Below are 17388 nucleotides of genomic sequence, written 5' to 3'. Positions count from 1 at the left end.
TCGGCGGCGAGCAGCCTTCAAGAATGTCAAGGAGGTGCTGTTCAAGAAGCACGTGAAGTTTGGTCTGCTGTTCCCAGCCCGGTTATGGGTCACGCACCAGGGTCAACACCACTACTTCTCCGAGCCCGAAGAAGCGATGGATTTTGTGAGGGACCTGGGGCTGGTCCCGAAAGGAGGCCCCAAGGACGCGAGTTAGGGCCCGAGGATTTCTGTGGGAAGGAACGCCGAATGTGCCTGGACCGCTGCTCAACGGTTTGCTGGGCCAAAGGGGCCAAGCGGAACATTTGAGACTCTTTCCTTTGTTCATGGACATTTATGTGCTTTTTCTCGTTTTTCTGTGGTTTTTTTCCCTTTTTATGGGTTTTTTTTTAAATTTTTTATTTTTTATTTTTATTTTTTCCTGTTTGGGCTTTTTGTGCAGCTCGTGGAAGACACTGGAACTGGCTTGCCCCAGTGGGTGGGGAGGAGGGCGGGGAAACAAGGGGAATGGGACAGGAAGGCGCCGGAGTGTTGAGTCACCGGGCTAGCAGATTGGCTAGTCAAGGAAGTCAGATGGGGGGGGAAGTAACAGCCAGTAGATGGCGGGGGTGGGGGTATCGGGGGATGGGGTTAGGGGAGGGGGGGGGTTGTTCTGCTGACGGGAGAGGGACTTGAAATAGGCACTGGAAAGGAGGTCGAGGGTGGAGGCAGCCGAAGGGCGGGCCAGGAATGGCGCGACGCACGGGCCAGGGGCCGGCCCGAGAAAGGCTATGGCTGACCGGCGGGGTGGGGGGGGTGGGATGTGCCCCCCGACCAGGCTGATCACCTGGAACGTCAAGGGACTGAATGGGCCGGTTAAGAGGGCGCGGGTGTTCGCGCACTTGCGGGCCCTGAGGGCGGACGTAATTATGTTGCAGGAGACACATCTGAAAGTGTCAGACCAGACCAGGCTAAGGAAGGGCTGGATTAGCCAGGTCTTCCACTCGGACTTGGACTCGAAGTCCAGAGGGGTGGCAATCATGATCAACAAGCGCGTGCAATTTGAGGCAGAGGGCATATCTGCAGACAGGGGGGGCAGATACCTGATGGTACGGGGCAGACTGGAGGGGAGAAGGGTGGTGCTGGTGAATATATATGCCCCGAACTGGGATGACGTGGACTTTATTAAAAGAGTGCTGGGGAAGATCCCGGACTTGGATTCTCGCAAGCTAATAATGGGAGGGGACTTTAACATGGTCCTTGACCCGACTTTGGATCGGTCGGGTCCCAGAACGGGTAGACTCTCAGCAATGGCAAGGGAGCTGAAAGGGTTTATGGGGCAAATGGGGGCAGTGGACCCCTGGAGAGAGGGACAGCCAACAGGAAGGGGCTACTCGTTTTACTCGCACGTCCATAAAGTATATTCCAGGATAGATTTCTTTGTAATAAGCAGGGACTGTATGGGGGAGGTAAAGAACACGGAATACTCAGCAATTACCATTTCAGACCATGCCCCGCATTGGGTGGACCTGCAGTTCGGGGGAGCGAGTTATCAACGCCCGCAATGGAGGCTAGATGTGGGACTGCTGTCGGAGGAGGGGATCTGCGAGAGGCTTCGGAAATGTATAAAAAATTACCTGCAGGTGAATGACACTGGGGAGGTCTCAGCGGCGACCGTGTGGGAGGCGCTAAAGGCAGTAGTTCGGGGGGAGCTGATTTCAATTGGGGCCCACAAAGCCAAGGCAGACCGGGCAGAGATGGATAGATTGGTCAGGGAAATGGGCCGGATAGATGAAGAGCACGCGGAGTCCCCGGGGGAGGTTTTACTCAGGGAAAGGCGGAGGCTACAGGCGGAACTGGGGGCACTATCCACGAGCAGGGCCGTGGAACAGCTTAGGAAGGCGAGGGGAGTGGTGTACGAGTATGGGGAAAAGGCTAGCAGGCTGTTAGCGCAGCAACTCAGGAGGAGGGAGGCGGCCAGGGAAATAGGTAGAGTGAGGGACGAGGGGGGGCGCAAAGTGGAGGATCCGGCAGAATTGAATAGGGTATTCCGGGACTTCTATCGTAAGCTGTATACTTCGGAGCCGCCGGAAGAACCGGAGGGGATGAAAAGGTTTCTGGACGGGTTAACATTCCCAACAGTTGGGGGGGGGCAAGTGGAAGAGCTGGGCGCCCCGATTAGAGTAGAGGAGGTATTGGGGGGCCTAAAGGCCATGCAATCGGGGAAGTCCCCGGGGCCGGATGGATACCCAGTAGAGTTTTATAGGAAGTTCTCTGAGCTGGTGGGCCCGGTCTTGGCGAGGGTTTTCAATGAGGCAAGGGACAGAGGGACCCTGCCGCCGACAATGTCACAAGCCACCATATCTCTGATATTGAAGCGGGGTAAAGACCCGGAGGTGTGCGGGTCCTACAGGCCAATCTCCCTGATTAATGTAGACGCCAAGCTCCTGGCAAAGGTACTGGCGGGGAGAATGGAGGACTGTGTACCGGAGGTGATTGGGGAGGATCAAACTGGGTTCGTTAAAGGTCGGCAGCTGGCGGCCAATCTGAGGAGATTGCTCAACGTGATAATGATGCCCCCGGCGGGTAGAGATGTGGAGGTAGTGGTGGCAATGGACGCCGAGAAGGCCTTTGATCGGGTAGAGTGGGACTATCTATGGGAGGTGCTCGGACGGTTTGGGTTCGGGGAGGGATTGGTGGATTGGATCAAATTATTATATCAGGCCCCGAGGGCCAGCGTCAGGACTAACAGAGAAGTGTCGGAGTACTTTAGGTTGTACCGAGGGACCAGGCAGGGCTGCCCGCTCTCCCCGCTGCTGTTTGCGCTGGCCATAGAGCCGCTGGCGATGGCGCTGAGAGCCGCAGAGGGTTGGAAGGGGATGGTGAGGGGCGGGGTTGAACACAGGGTTTCGCTTTATGCAGACGACCTGCTCCTGTACGTGTCGGACCCAGTGGCCGGGATGGGAACTATACTGGGAATGCTGAGGGAGTTCGGCCAGTTCTCAGGATACAAATTAAATACGGTCAAGAGTGAAATGTTTGTGGTCCAGGCAAGGGGCCAGGAGAATAGATTGAGAGGGCTACCGTTTAGGCTGGTTGAGGAAAATTTCCGGTATTTGGGAATCCAGGTGGCACGAGACTGGGGCAGGCTGCATAAGTTAAATTTGGCCAGGGTGGTGGAGCAAATGAAGGGAGAGTTTCGGAGATGGGATGCACTCCCGCTGTCGCTGGCAGGGAGGGTGCAGACTGTAAAGATGACAATCCTCCCTCGATTTTTGTTTATTTTTCAGTGCCTCCCGATCTTTATCCCACAGTCCTTCTTCAAAAGAGTTAACGGGCTGATCATGAGCTTTGTCTGGGCGGGAAAGTCTCCGCGGGTAAAGAAGGCGATGTTGGAGAGGAACCGCAGCGAGGGAGGGCTGGCTTTGCCGAGTCTGGTCAATTATTACTGGGCGGCCAACATCGCTATGATAAGGAAGTGGATGGTGGGTACGGGGTCTATTTGGGAGCGGGTGGAGGCGGCTTCGTGCAGGGGCTCCAGTTTGGAAGCCCTGGTCACGGCTCCTCTACCGCTGCCGCCGGCCAAGTACACCACCAGCCCGGTAGTGGTGGCGACCCTGCGGATATGGGGCCAGTGGAGGAGGCATGTGGGGGAGATGGGGGCGTCTGTCTGGGCGCCAATCTGCGACAACCATCGGTTTGCCCCCGGCAGTATGGATGGGGGGTTCCGAGTATGGCGGCGAGCAGGGGCGGGAAGGGTGGGTGATATGTTCCTGGAAGGGAGCTTCGCGAGTTTGAGGAGCTTGGAGGAGAAATTTGGGGTGGTAAGGGGAAATGATTTTAGATACCTACAGTTGCGGGACTTTGTTCGTAGACAGGTCCCATCTTTCCCGCGCCTCCCGCCAATGGGGATCCTAGACAGAATAGTCTCTGGGAGGGATGAAGGGGAGGGTAGAGTCTCGGGTATTTATAAGGTGCTCATGAGGGAGGAAGGGTCCCAGACAGAGGAACTGAAACTTAAATGGGAGGAGGAGCTAGGCGGGGAAATGGAGGATGGGCTGTGGGCAGAGGCCCTGAGTAGGGTAAACTCGACCGCGACATGTGCTAGGCTCGGGCTGATCCAATTTAAGGTCGTTCACCGGGCCCATATGACGGTGGCTCGGATGAGCAAATTTTTCGGGATAGAGGACAAATGCGCTAGGTGTGCGGGAGGACCAGCGAACCATGTTCACATGTTTTGGGCATGCCCTGAGCTGAGGGGGTACTGGGAGGGATTTGCGGGGGTCATGTCCCAGGTGCTAAAAACAAGGGTGGTGATGAGCCCAGGGGTGGCAATTTTTGGGGTTTCGGAAGACACGGGCGTCCAGGGGGAGAAAGAGGCCGATGTGCTGGCCTTTGCTTCCCTGATAGCCCGGCGACGAATACTATTGGCGTGGAGGGACTCAAAGCCCCCGAAGACGGAGTGGTGGCTAGCGGACATGTCGAGTTTCCTGGGGATGGAAAAAATCAAGTTCGCCTTGAGGGGTTCTGTGCAGGGGTTCACCCGGAGGTGGCAACCATTTATTGACTTCTTTGCGGGAGAGTGAGCGTCAGCAGGGGGGGGGGGGGGGGGGGGGGGTTAGAGTAGAGTAGGAGGGAAAATATGGCGGGTAGTACCGATGGGAGGGGAGCGGGCTTGTGCAATATGTTACGGTGGAAGTATTGAAAGAACGTGGATGTTTGCACATTTTTGCCTTTTTTGCTTCCTTTCTGATGATGTCTGTAACTGTTTATAAAGCCAAAAACTACCTCAATAAAATTGTTTATTAAAAAAAAAAAATATATCCTTGGAATGAATTCAGACCTCAGAACTGACTCTCATATCCATCGTTGCCCTCAGGATGCAGAGCTCACAGCCCCACAGGCATGCCAAGACCGAGGCAAACATAAACGCTACACGCACATCAAGAGAAATCTGGGCACCTTAGGATCCCATAGGAACTCAACAAGGAAACTAGGGGCAAGACGCACAATTTAGAATCTGTGGGGAAAGTCAAAAATGGACTGGATATTTGGAATAATCAATAGCAGGGTGGAAAATGTAGCATCCACTGGGACAAACCAAGTTCAAGCTGGACAGCGTAGTAATAAAGGGCAGGTACGTTGGCTGCTGCGGTCCTCGGTGGGGGGGAGGGGGGATCCGACCCGGGGGGGGGGGGGGGGGGGGGGGGGGGGGCCACGGTGGCCTAGCCTGCGATCGAGGCCCACTAATCTACAGGCGGGCCTGTGCCGTGGGGGGCACTTTTTCCTTCTGTGCTGGCCCCTGTAGAGCTCTGCCATGGCCGGCGCGGAGAAGACACCTCCCTGCGCATGTGCCAGAATACACTGGCTGGTCTGTGCATGCGCAGAACCACGCCGGCAGTTCTGCGCATGCGCTAACTCGCACAGTCTCTTCGGAGCCGGAGAACTCCGCAACTTCCGGTCGACCCGACACTGGAGTGGTTTGCGCCGTTTTTAACGCCGGCGTTGGGCCATTGCGCCGATCACGGAGAATCACGCCCAAAGAGTGGGTGAAATCTCTATGAGGTTTAAAATCCGGAGTGGGTTAACTATCTTAGAAACCCATGGGAATGCCAAGAGTGGTGAAAGGTGTTTGAGTGCCAGATATAGGCTCAATAACGCAACGCAACACAGACATTTTAAGCTGAAAGTATGACTGGGAGGTCAGTCTCATGCTTTGCATGGCCTCAGCCACTCCTTGCAAACTGGATGACCACATGTGCAGGAGGTGCCACCGGTTTGACCAGTCTGATAATCAGATTTCAGAGCGACAGCATCTGCTGGAGGCACAGTAGTGTATCCACGAGACCGGGAGGTTTATAGATGGCATATTTTTAGTCGTGGTGATCCTGCAGCTCAAGGAAGTGCAGTCAGAGAGGGAATGGGTGACCACCAGTCAGAAGAAGGCGAGGAGGTGCAAGAGCAATGTGAAGAAAGTGCAAGTGGTAGGAGGCTCGATAGTGAGGGGTGCAGACAAGTGTTTCTGCAGCTGCAGACGTGACTCCAGGATGGTGCTGTTACCCCCCTGGTGCCAGGGCCAGTGATGTCACTGAACGGTTGCAGGGTATTCTGAAGGGGGAGGGTGAACAGTCAGAGGCCGCAATTCACTTTGGTATCAACGACATGGGTAGAGAGAGGGATGAGATCCTGCAGCAAGAATTTAGGGAGGAAGGGGGCAGATTGAAAAGCAGATCCTCGAGGTTGTAATCTCTGGATTATTCCCAGTGCCGTTTGCGTGTGAGTATACGAATAGGAGGACAAAGCAAATGAATGCGTGGCTGAAGAGGTGGTGCAGGAGGGAAGGCTTTAATTACCTGGATCAGTTTCTAGGGAAGCAGGGCAGGTGGCATAAGTGTCAATGGGGGAACATTCTTGGGATAGTGACCATAACTCTGTCAGACTTAAGGTAGTTATCGAAAAGGTTAAATATGGACCAAGAATAAAGGTTCTGCTCTGAATTGGGGGAAGGTGGATTTTAATAGGATAAGTTAGGATCTGGCCAAAATGGAGTGGGAGCAGCTACTTGTAGGAAATTCCACAGCAGAACAATGAGACGCATACAAAAAGGTCCTCCCCACAGCCCCGCAACACCCACGCACGGTACCCCGGCCCAATCGCCGCCACGTAGAAAATGCCAGCTTGGCACCTCGGCAGTGCCCCTATCAGCTGGCAGTGCCACATGAACACCATGGCAGTGCCAGACTGGCACCCAGTTGGCAGTGCCAGGTTGCGCAGGTGGCACCAGCAGCACCAGGGTACCACTCTGCCCAGAGGGAAAGCACCTGGGTGTCTCCCATCCCCTGCGAGATCCCCACAAATGTTGTTCCGTCCGGTCCCCATTTGTGGAGACCAGTACCGAGTGGCGCTCGCTCAATGTCTCCGAGGCCAAGGGGATTGATCCCAACACCTCAGGTGCCTCAGGTATCTGCACATTAAACTGAGGCGAGCAGATTTGCCAAAATGTGATCCCGCCAACAATGGGCAGGATTCACATTGCAACGTCTCGCGAGATCCCTCCAGATCTGGGGAGGCATTGCGAGCCGGGTAGATCCCAGACGTGGGGATCTCCCTGTTTCTATCGGCCACGTTACACCATCGCTCTGCTCTTCAGGCATAGCGTGTCCGTTCGATCACATCCTGAGTGTCCCAGGAGGACCAGCCCTGTGGTGCTCACCCGACTGTGCCCCAGAAGCCTGACAACCCAACGGTTCCCACCGAGATGTGTGTATCTGCGGTGGTGGAGGGTGGGGCTGACAGCTGTGCCAGGACTATAATGGTGGCAACCACAGAGCTCTCCTTGGAAAGGTGAACTCCTGGGAGGCTGGAGAGGGAGCCACCCGGGATGGGACGGCGCTGTCGGCTGGAGGACCTGCGGGAAAATGGACATGTGGTCAGTGGGAGGGATGGGTTGGTCAGTAAGGCAATAACAACCCACGTTTGACCGGTTCTTCCAGGTGAGGCCCGGTGGCTCCTCACCTCTGCTGCGTCCGCCAGCCTCCACATGGGTGACCGCTCTGTCCTCGGCCACCCCAGTCACCTCCATGCTCCTCAAAGATAGTGAGGATTCTCATGTCCGGCACCCCACCGCCCTCTTCGGCGATTGTGGGAGAGCTTTTCCTGAGGGGACACAGAGAAGGCATCGTTAGCCGGATACATGGTTCACAGTGGTGGTGGTGAGGGGATCAAAGGAAGGGTTGGAGGGTTGTAGGGAGGGGGGGGGGGGAAGGGAGGGTTGGGGGTCTCATGGAGAGTTGGAGGGTGGACACTCGCATGTGGGCGGAAAGAGGGGTGGGGAGATGGGGGGCCCTGGTGGCGGGAGGAACCATTGGTGTCTACCCACTCATGCTGCCCGGTGTAGGTTGTTGACTTGTTTCCGACAGTGGAAGCCAGTCCTCCTGGACACATTCCCGGCGCCCACAGCTACCGTCACCCTGTCCCAGACAGCACTGGGTCCCCTATGGCTGACCCTCAGGACCCTTGGAGGAACAGGACATCCCTCCTGGCCTCCACTGCACCTAGGGGCACCTAGATCCTCAGATCTGCATCCCCGAATCTTGAGGCCGATCCCCTGGGTGCCATTATTGGAGCTGGCTGGGGTTGGCTGAGCAAGTGCAGCTCAAGTGCTGCTCGATCTTGTTAGCGGGGGGCTGTCGAACGCGGTCCCGGCGAATCAGCTGGCGAGCCTTCATCTGCGGCGCGAAGCCCGTGAGGCCTCGTTAAGTAGACCAATTAACTTGAATAGCGTTGCCGGCTTCGCTGGACCGAGCATAGGGAAGCTCGCGGCAGTTCCCACTTGCTACCACACTGAGAAATGTTTCCGGAGAATCGTGCCCTGTGTGTGTATCAGAACTGAGTGTCCCAGTACTGACAGGGTCCTGTTGTGATAAACTGCAGTGGTCTGATGCCAAGCAGATTTCCTGGAACAATGCTGACAAACTGCAGTGATAATGCATTTCCGCGAAATCAGCAACAGCTGTTTGTTCAGAGAATTTTTCAGTCTGTGAGATAAGTTGGACTGGGTGTCTAGCAAGTGCTCTGAATAAATCATTTGTTTTCCAAAAGCGTCACAGCATCCCTGACAAAATGGTCCAGGCCGAGAGGAACAGGATGCGGAAACCACAACAAAAACGGGATAGATTTACTTTCCCTGTGTCTGAGAAACCAGAAGCTGCTTATCGCTCTGGCTTGTGAAATGTTTGGCTTCTTTATAGCGTTTGTGTGCAAGTGTGCGTGAGTGTGTGCGAGAGTGAACGAGCATGCATGTATACATACACACTGGGTCTTGGCAATAATGCAGGAGCTGGCTGCAATCTGCCCCGTTTTAAAAGACTAACTTGGTGAAATCGAAGAATAGCTTGGAGCTGAAGCATGTCGAAACCTGCCTGCGGAATGATCTGGCATTTTATTCAGAACTTTGCACACTTTCTTTTTGTATGCTCAATGCTCCTTCCCACCTCATATCTATCCACACTCATGTTTGGCTTTTCATCTGCATGTCAGAGACTTGTAAATTCAGTCGCAACGTTGCTGATGACCGAAGGCTCCTGTTTTACCAGATGTGAACAATGTTCTGAGGGGATTTAAATAAGTGTTGACAATTAAAGGGACAGCCCATCCTTTGTAAAAGCTCCAGAAAGGCAGTTGATTGTTACAACTTTTAACATACATGTTTTTTCAAAGTTTGACTGGAGCGTTTATTTTAAAAGTTGTAGAATTGCTGATTTTACAATCTTGTCTGAAAAAGTGAAAGGGGCTGATTAAACCTCGACTATTGTTTGTTTTTACGTTGTTATTCCTCCACTTTACTATCCCAGACAAATATATCAGGGTTGAAGCCATTTAAACTTGTGCGGACAATTATGTCTGTGTGGAATCTTAGAAAGGATGCTGTCCCTTTTTTTAAAAGTTTTACAGACTGTGGTTAAAGATCTTCCTTTCATGAGAGGTTTGTTGATGCAAAGATGGTTCTGAACAGTCAATAATCAGATCGGATACATTGTAAGGGTACCTTACACACACATTGATGTCTCACCCTGTGGATCCAATTCCAGGTCTCCACCTTCAGTCAACACTGCCGCATGACCCAGGACTCTTTTTTTTGTCAATTTAATTTGGTTCCTTCGCTCTCCCCACCTCAGAATCGCCTCGCAGGATCACCCAACCAAGGTCTCCAGGAATTGAATATCATAATCTCCAGGATACAGCTACGTGCAAATCCCGAAGGGGAAAAGTGTTTGCGACGTTAAAAACATATATATGTTTTTTTTCATTCGTCAGGTATAGAAATATTGGAGATGGGGAGGTGGGGGGTGGGTGTGGTCATGAAGCTGGTTTGACTGAAAGTCAAGATTAATCTAATTGCATGACAAAGAAGTTATTCCCTTTCTAATTGGCTGGGGAAAGACACCTGGAACATGGACGAGTAACACCAGTGATGGTTCGAGGTAGGAGGTCCTGTGCTAGAAACTCTCGTAATACACCCAATCAAAGTTGGCAACTCTAACTTCCAGCTGTCATTCCTGAGGTAAACAATTCTCAGATTTTGGCCACAAATATCGGGCGGAATTCTCCACTCCCGGGAAAAATCGGGAGGGCCGTCGTGAACTCGACCGAGTTTCACGACGGCCTCGGAGGCCGCTCCTCGCCCTCTAAACTCTCTTCCCGGCGGGGCTAGGAGCAGCGCTCCGTAACACCCGGCAGAGGGGGCGTCGCGCCAAGAATGCCTAATGACATCAGCCGCGCATGCGCAGGTTGGCTGGCTCCAACCCGTGCATGCGCGGCTGACGTCATGACGCTGACGGCACGAACCCGCGATTGCGCGGTGGCCGTCTTTCCCCTCAGCCACCCCGCAAGACGTGGCGGCTTGATCTTGCGGGGCGGCAGAGGGGAAATAGTGGGTCCGATTTGGACGCCGGCCCGACGATCGGTGGGCACCGATCGCGGGCCTGTCCCCTCCCGAGCACAGTCGTGGTGCTCTTTCCTTGCTAGGCCACCTACAAGCCCCAAAACGGGCTTCTCACTCCCGTTTCACGACGGCAGCGACCAGGTGTGTTTGCCGCCGTCGTGAAACGGTCGCGAACGGCAGACCGCTCGGCCCATCCGAGTCGGAGAATCGCGGGGGGCGTGAAATTTGTCGGGGGGCCCTCCCGCGATTCTCCCACCTGTGGGGGGTGGAGAATCGCGCCCATCATCTTTTGTGAGCATTTTGCATTCTATTTGTGAAAAGAAGAAAATCACGACCCCCCACAAAGGAACTATGAACACACTTGCATCTCACCAAGTACGGTGGAGGCAGCGTGTTTCAATCTGGTCACGGCAGATGTTTTAACAGAGTGTCCCACACGGCCAACATTTCAAATGAAACAGAGCAGCTGAGAACAAGGTGGTACAGCAGTAACCTGGAAAAACCCTGGAATAAACTCAGGGTTATATGGCCTCCAGTTAATATCACTGCCCTTCCTCACACCCTCTTCAACACTTCCTGCAGTCCCTCCTGAAAATGTCATATCCCTGGATATCTTGTTGTCAATGATGTTTCAGCCCCTCCTTCCATTTCCAATAATGTCCCTGGTTCCCTCACCTTGATTAATATTAATTTTCACACCATTTCCTGCTTTCACAACTTGCTTTTTGCTTCCCACTTCCTGGGAGTGATTTCGATCCCTCCTAACAACCTGTCTTGGAGTCAGTCATTCTTCACCTTGAGTCGGAAGGCTGTGGGTTCAAGTCCCACTCCAGAGGTTTGAGTGCCAAATCTAGGCTGATATTTCAGTGCAGTACCCAGGGAGTGCCACATATTTGGAGGTGCTGTCTTATGGTTTAGGCGTTAAACTGAGGCTCCATCTGTTCTCTCAGGGGCAGGATTGAAGATTCCATCTCACTATTCCGAGTAAACACCACAGCACTTCTCCCTGCTGTCCCGGCCGATTCTCGCCCCTCAGCCGAAAGCACCAATGTAGCCGATTGGTCATTATCACGTTGCTGTATGGGGGAGCTTGCTGTGCACAAATTGGCTGCTGCATTTCCTATATTACAACAGTGGCTACATTTAAAACAAAAACTTCTCTAGCGGTATGCACTTGGGGAGAAGGTGAAAGGGTGCTCTATGAATAAAAGTTATCTTTCATCCTTTTATTTTTCATTAGCTCTTTTCCTCCCTTCCATCCTTTCCTTCCCCACTCCCACCCACATCGCCTTTTGCCGACACTGAGAACTGGGCAAACTCCGCGGTTAAGCCAACACCTGCCTTTCAAAAGATTGTTCAGGACCATCAGTGCATCTGAGGTGGGAGGGATAGGACACGGCGAAGATCCGATGCCTTTTTGTGTCCTCCCAGGTTCGGGTGGTTCATTTCTGCTGTCTTTTCTTTTTCCCTCCTCCTAGTCGTGTCAAGGTTTGCACCCGTGCCAACCATTCCGGCTGCAACCACCGCCGCCACTACCACCATCTCAACAACCAGCGCCACTCCCCCAACCACCACCGTCACTGAGGCTGCCCAGCCGGCCGTCACAGGCACCCATATTTATGGTATCAAATCTTTCCTGGTTCTTTTAGTCACATTAATGTTGTAAAGTTCAGAATCCTCTCTCATAGTACAGGCTGCGTTTGGAAATCTGTATTTGTACTGAACAAGGTGTTTTTAAAAGAAAATGTAATTCATTCTCGGAAAGTTGGCAGAATTAGAAATTGTTTATCTATCCCCAGTTGCCCTAAGAAGGTGGTAGTGGGATAGCTCCTCGAGGGGCTTTGGGCCCTGCTCTGGTGTTGGCCCCAGAATGGTATAAACACAGGGATTTCCGCTTTACGGGTAAAAACGTGTTTCAAATATTCTGCTTTAGTATAATCCTCGTGACAATGTTGCACAACACGCACAAGGTGAGGTCAACAGACATTGCTGATCTTTACGCATGTGAAATCTCTTTATTCATGACCTGCCGTGATGTCCGAGCTTGTGAACTATTGACTTAGCTGCAGGAAGACCCTGATCGTACCTCAAGCGTCCCGAATTAACCCCTTTGGCCGGACTGGCAGAGAGAAGGGACATTTCGGCCTGTGAATCATTTCCATGGTTCTTTTGAGTCTTTCTTGTCCTCTTACCTCCTTCATCTCCCCGGGGGAATGTACTTCTGTGTATTTGTTTCAGCTGGATGATTCTGTGCCCTTCCTGGTGTGGGCGCCACACATGAGGGAAAGTTAAACCCTGGAATCCACTCCACCGTGGCCATGCCAACAGGTGCCCATGCCAACTTATCCAAAAGGGGCAAGTTTGGCACCCTGGACCATGAAATTTTAATGACGGTGTTCCACGACTTGCTGTGCATGTTCGATCTGCACTCCCCCCCACCACCAAACATGAGGTAGCTTTCAACATATAAGAGGGGTTTGGCAACAGGTGAATTGAACCCGTCCCCAATTTCGTCAATCATCTCGTAGGGCAGATGGAATGGCCGCAGTAATGAGAATAATTTAACCCTAATTAACGGACTCATTCAGCCGTGTTTCCATTGTCATGGAGCGAATGAAGGTCTTTCGATGAGCTTCTTGCAGGTTGTAGAGATACCGTAGGAATATTGGAGAAGGCCAGTGTTGCTGATACAAAAGGCAGACAGGGGAGATTCTACACCTTGACATTGACAGTCATTTCCCACATTCTGCTGCATTATGGGCTTCCCTGTGATTTGAATGGAATACCTCTTTAAAAAAAGACCGCAAAATCCAGATGACCAACTCCGAACCTGCGGAAATATTAAGGATTTATTTTTGGGGCCGTCTCCCTCAGATATCGATGACTTTAGAGTCTGAGAGGGAGGATTCTGTTGGTTCTTCTGTGTCCCGCTCTCTGTCCCGGTATCTGCACTGGTTAAAGAGAGGAGTTGAGATGGGAAAGCTCTCGTGCACCCCTGACTGCCAGATTGTGTGCTACCGTAACTGGGGCAGACCACAGTCTAGGCTTCCTAGCTGTCAATGCACAGTGTTTTCCCAGCAGTGAAAGTACAAAGGTATACCTGGTTGGAATGGTGGGTCATGGAATGAGGGGCAGGTGGACTAATGTGGTTTTGAGTCCTGTGTTTTCTCTCCTTTAACAACTAATTCAGGCTGTGGCTTCTTCCACTTAATGTCACTCCTGAGTTGTTTCCTAACTGCATTTAAATATGTTATTTAAGTTTGATCTTACCTACAATGTCGAGGGGATGCAACGATTTGTAACATTTCTGTACCAGGCTAATTGGGACCATTCGCTATTCTGTCTCTTCAGCTGAATTAATGTGTCTTAATTGGACAAATTGTGTTCAATTGCAGGATCGTTAAAAATTGTAAACCCACAAGGAGCCCATTTGGCCCATCGACCTCCTCTCCCAGCCGTTGGTTTAAAAGGTCACTCTCTCTATTGAACCGCACTGCACTCCTTCTCACTCGACGTGTGTGTCTAGCTGTGGAATTAACAGCAGAGAACTGTAGTTTAAAGAAAACACTAAAATAATTCTTTAAAAACTAGCTCTCGGATGTGGGGGTCGCTGGCAAGGTTGACGTTTATTGGGCCCCCCCCCTAGTTAGCTGTGGGAAGGTGGCGGGGAGCCCATTCTGCTGCAGTGGCTTTGGTACAACTGAAGGCTGGCTGGTCAGAGGTCAGTTAGGAGTCAAGCAACATGAAGACGTGAGAATGTATTGTGATTACATTCCTGACTTGAACCTTGGTGTGGGCTCGACCTGTTAGAAGCGATAGCTCACTTCTTCTTCTTGATGGTAGGATACAATCTTCAATTTAATATTCCTGATGCACTGTGTCCTTGACTAATATTTAAAAAGAAACTGAGACAGGAGAAAGGAAGGGAAATTAAAATCGCAGAAAGGTTTCTGACTATGTCATCAAAAGACCAACCGTGGTCTCTCACTCCCACTGAATCATACTTCCTTTCATACTCTCCTTTCTTTATGTGAGGAAACCTAGAATGTTCTGGAAATTATTTACCAATGTTGTGCTCCCTACCTCAAAATACACTTTTTTTTTTAAATGTTGGTCTTCGGCCAGCATTACTGTCCATCCCTCATTGAGCAAGAGGTGATGAGCCACCTACAGCTGAAAGGATTGCTTGGCCATTTCAAATGGTAATTAAGAGTCACGTGTAGGCCAGGCCAGTTCAAGATGGCAGATGTCCTCCCCTAATGGACCGGATGGGTTTTCATGAGAATCTGGTAGTAGAACAGAGAACATTCCAGCGCAGTACAGGCCCTTCGGCCCTCGATGTTGCGCCGACCAGTGAAACCACTCTAAAGCCCATCTACACTATTCCATTATCATCAATTTAAAGCTATGTCCCCTCGTGCTGGACATCACCATCTGAGGAAAAAGGCTCTCACTGTCCGCCCTATCTAATCCTCTGATCATCTTGTATGCCTCTATTAAGTCACCTCTTAACCTTTTTCTCTCTAACGAAAATAGCCTCAAGTCCCTCAGCCTTTCCTCATAAGATCGTCCCTCCATACCAGGCAACATCCTGGTAAATTCCCTCTGCACCTTTTCCAATGCTTCCACATGCTTCCTATAATGCGGCAACCAGAACTGCACGCAGTACTCCAAATGTGGCCGCACCAGAGTTTTGTACAGCTGCAGCATAACATCATGGCTCTGAACCTCAATCACTCTGCCAATTAAAGCTAACACACCGTACGCCTTCTTAACAACCCTATCAACCTGGGTGGCAACTTTCAGGGATCTATGTACATGGACACCGAGATCTCTCTGCTCATCCACACTACCAAGAATCGTACCATTAGCCCAGTTACCATTATTCCAAAATGAATCACCTCACACTTTTCTGCATTAAACTCCATTTGCCACCTCTCAGCCCAGCTCTGCAGCTTATCTATGTCCCTCTGTAACCTGTACTGATATGGGGTAGAATACTGTGGAGACGCCAAGGGTCTCAGCCGCCATCTGGAGTCATCGAGGCCCCACGTTGTCTTTTTTGGGGAAGACCTGCCACATCTCGTGTGAATCAGGCGAGTGGCCCGCCTTCCCGGGATCAGGGTCCCCACGGCGGAAGCCGTGTCCGTGGAGAGCTGTCAGCCAATCAGAGGCTGGCAGCTTTTCTGTACTTGGCAGTGTCACTGGGAAGGCAGTGGCTCCTGCCGGTACTGCACCCGACACGAGGCCTCAGATTGAGCAGGGCAGAGGTGAGTGGTCGTGGACATTCCAGCTTTGTTAATTAATTGAATTTAAGTTCCACCAGGTGCCATGTTGGGATTTGAGCCTGTCTCTCCAGACCATTAGTCCAGGTTTTTGGATTACTAGTCCAATAACATCACCACTATCCCACTGCTTCCCCCCTCAACAGTTGATGTTACTAACAGTTTTGTTGTGTGTACTTTTTCTGACCTTCACGCTGGGTGTAATTGTGGGGACCCCACTAAAAGAAGGATGTTAAAACCTGGGACAAGGTTCAGGGAAGATTTCCTAGAGTGATACCAGTTATGTGGAAAGACTGGGAAAGTGGAGAATGTTCTCCCGGGAGCAGCGAAGATTTTGAGTGCAAGATTTAATAGCAGTGTTCAAAATTCTGAAAGGTTTTGGTGTTGATGATAAGCATTGGTGGAAGAGTAAACGCCAATTGTAAAAGAACCGGGGTGGTGGGGGTGTTGCAGGGGAGATTTTGTTTCACGCAGCGAATTGCCGTGATCTGGGATGCACTGTCTAAAAGGTTCAGGATTGGAGAATTGGGTAAATGTTTGAAAAATAGAACAATGCAAAGTTATGGATAATGAGCATAACACAGTCAAACAGGTTGATGATCAAGCTGCAGATCCTTCCAACACGCCAATGGCAGGCGGTAAGAGTGGGAGTGATTCCTGGTCAGCCATGTGATGGAAAGAACGTTGGAGCCACTACCATCACTATCCAGAGCTCCAGGCTGCAACATATGACATATGTGTAACAGTACATGTTGCCACAGCAACGTGAACTCTCTGAGTGAACTACAGCACACCATCACCAAACAGCCCTTCTGGCATTTGCTAGGTTTGAATAATTAAAATGCTTGGCCAAGGATACAGGCATGATGGGATCGCTGTTAGATAGGTGATCAAGCCATTGCATCCAGAGTTGTAGCTGTGCCGTGGTAGAATATGATTGGAAAGGATGAGCAGTGTGGGGGGAGAGTGACTGAACAATCGTTGCATCCCCTCTGTCTCAGCTGAGCCCCCCCCCCCCCCCCCCCCCCCCTCCCCCCCACTAACTCTCTTTCTGATACCTGTTTAGTGGAACCTCTCAGTAGGATATGCAATCTCACCACGTCAGCAGGCAATGACTCCGTCAATATCACGTGGAGTCACACCTTCCCGGGCGAACTGGCTGAGTTCACAGTTGAATACATTCACAGTAAGCACCGTGCGATGTAGAGTTCTCACCCGATCGGGGGGAAGGTTAAGCTGGGGCGGGGGGACTGGGGTCGGGGATGAGAAGAAGGACATTGTTGATCCAGATAAGGGCCCTGAGATTTTCCACTACTGTTAGCACCCACCAGATTGCTCTATCCATTGCATTTATTTGAGGGTGCATTAAGGTTTACTTCAGATCAGTCGCTGAGCTCACAGAGGGGATGCTGGGGGGGAGGGAGGATGCTGGGGGCTGGGGTGGAGCGTTGGCGGTCAGGAGCAAGCTGGGGAGGGAAATAGGATGAGGGGAAATGGGGAGGAAGAAGATCATGGGTACAAGGGAACAATAACAAAAGGGGGCGCTGGGGGTGAAGAGGCACTTAGCAAGAGGGGGAAGACGGAGAAGGGAGGTGGGGAAATGGGACACGGGAAGGTTATTTTGGACAGGGAGGATAATGTTGAGTGGGGAAGGTTAGTGGTGAGGGTTACGCTAAAGGGAGGGAGGCTGGGGAGTGTGAC

The 17388-nt window shown here is 51.8% G+C and overlaps 1 protein-coding gene across 1 annotated transcript in view; it reads left to right on the top strand.

Annotated features, from left to right (window-relative positions):
• nfasca (neurofascin homolog (chicken) a) overlaps nucleotides 1-17388 on the top strand; it is a 245789-nt gene that overhangs the window by 199689 nt on the left and 28712 nt on the right. Inside the window, exons 30-31 of the mRNA XM_038819461.1 lie at nucleotides 11881-12024; nucleotides 16754-16873. Of these exons, the coding sequence (XP_038675389.1) occupies nucleotides 11881-12024; nucleotides 16754-16873 (264 nt within the window). The remainder of the gene's footprint in view (nucleotides 1-11880; nucleotides 12025-16753; nucleotides 16874-17388) is intronic.

This window comes from Scyliorhinus canicula, chromosome 15 (genome assembly GCF_902713615.1).
Source record: "Scyliorhinus canicula chromosome 15, sScyCan1.1, whole genome shotgun sequence".
In the NCBI taxonomy this organism is placed as follows: Eukaryota; Metazoa; Chordata; class Chondrichthyes; order Carcharhiniformes; family Scyliorhinidae; genus Scyliorhinus; species Scyliorhinus canicula.
This window is presented reverse-complemented; position numbering and strand designations above follow the sequence as displayed.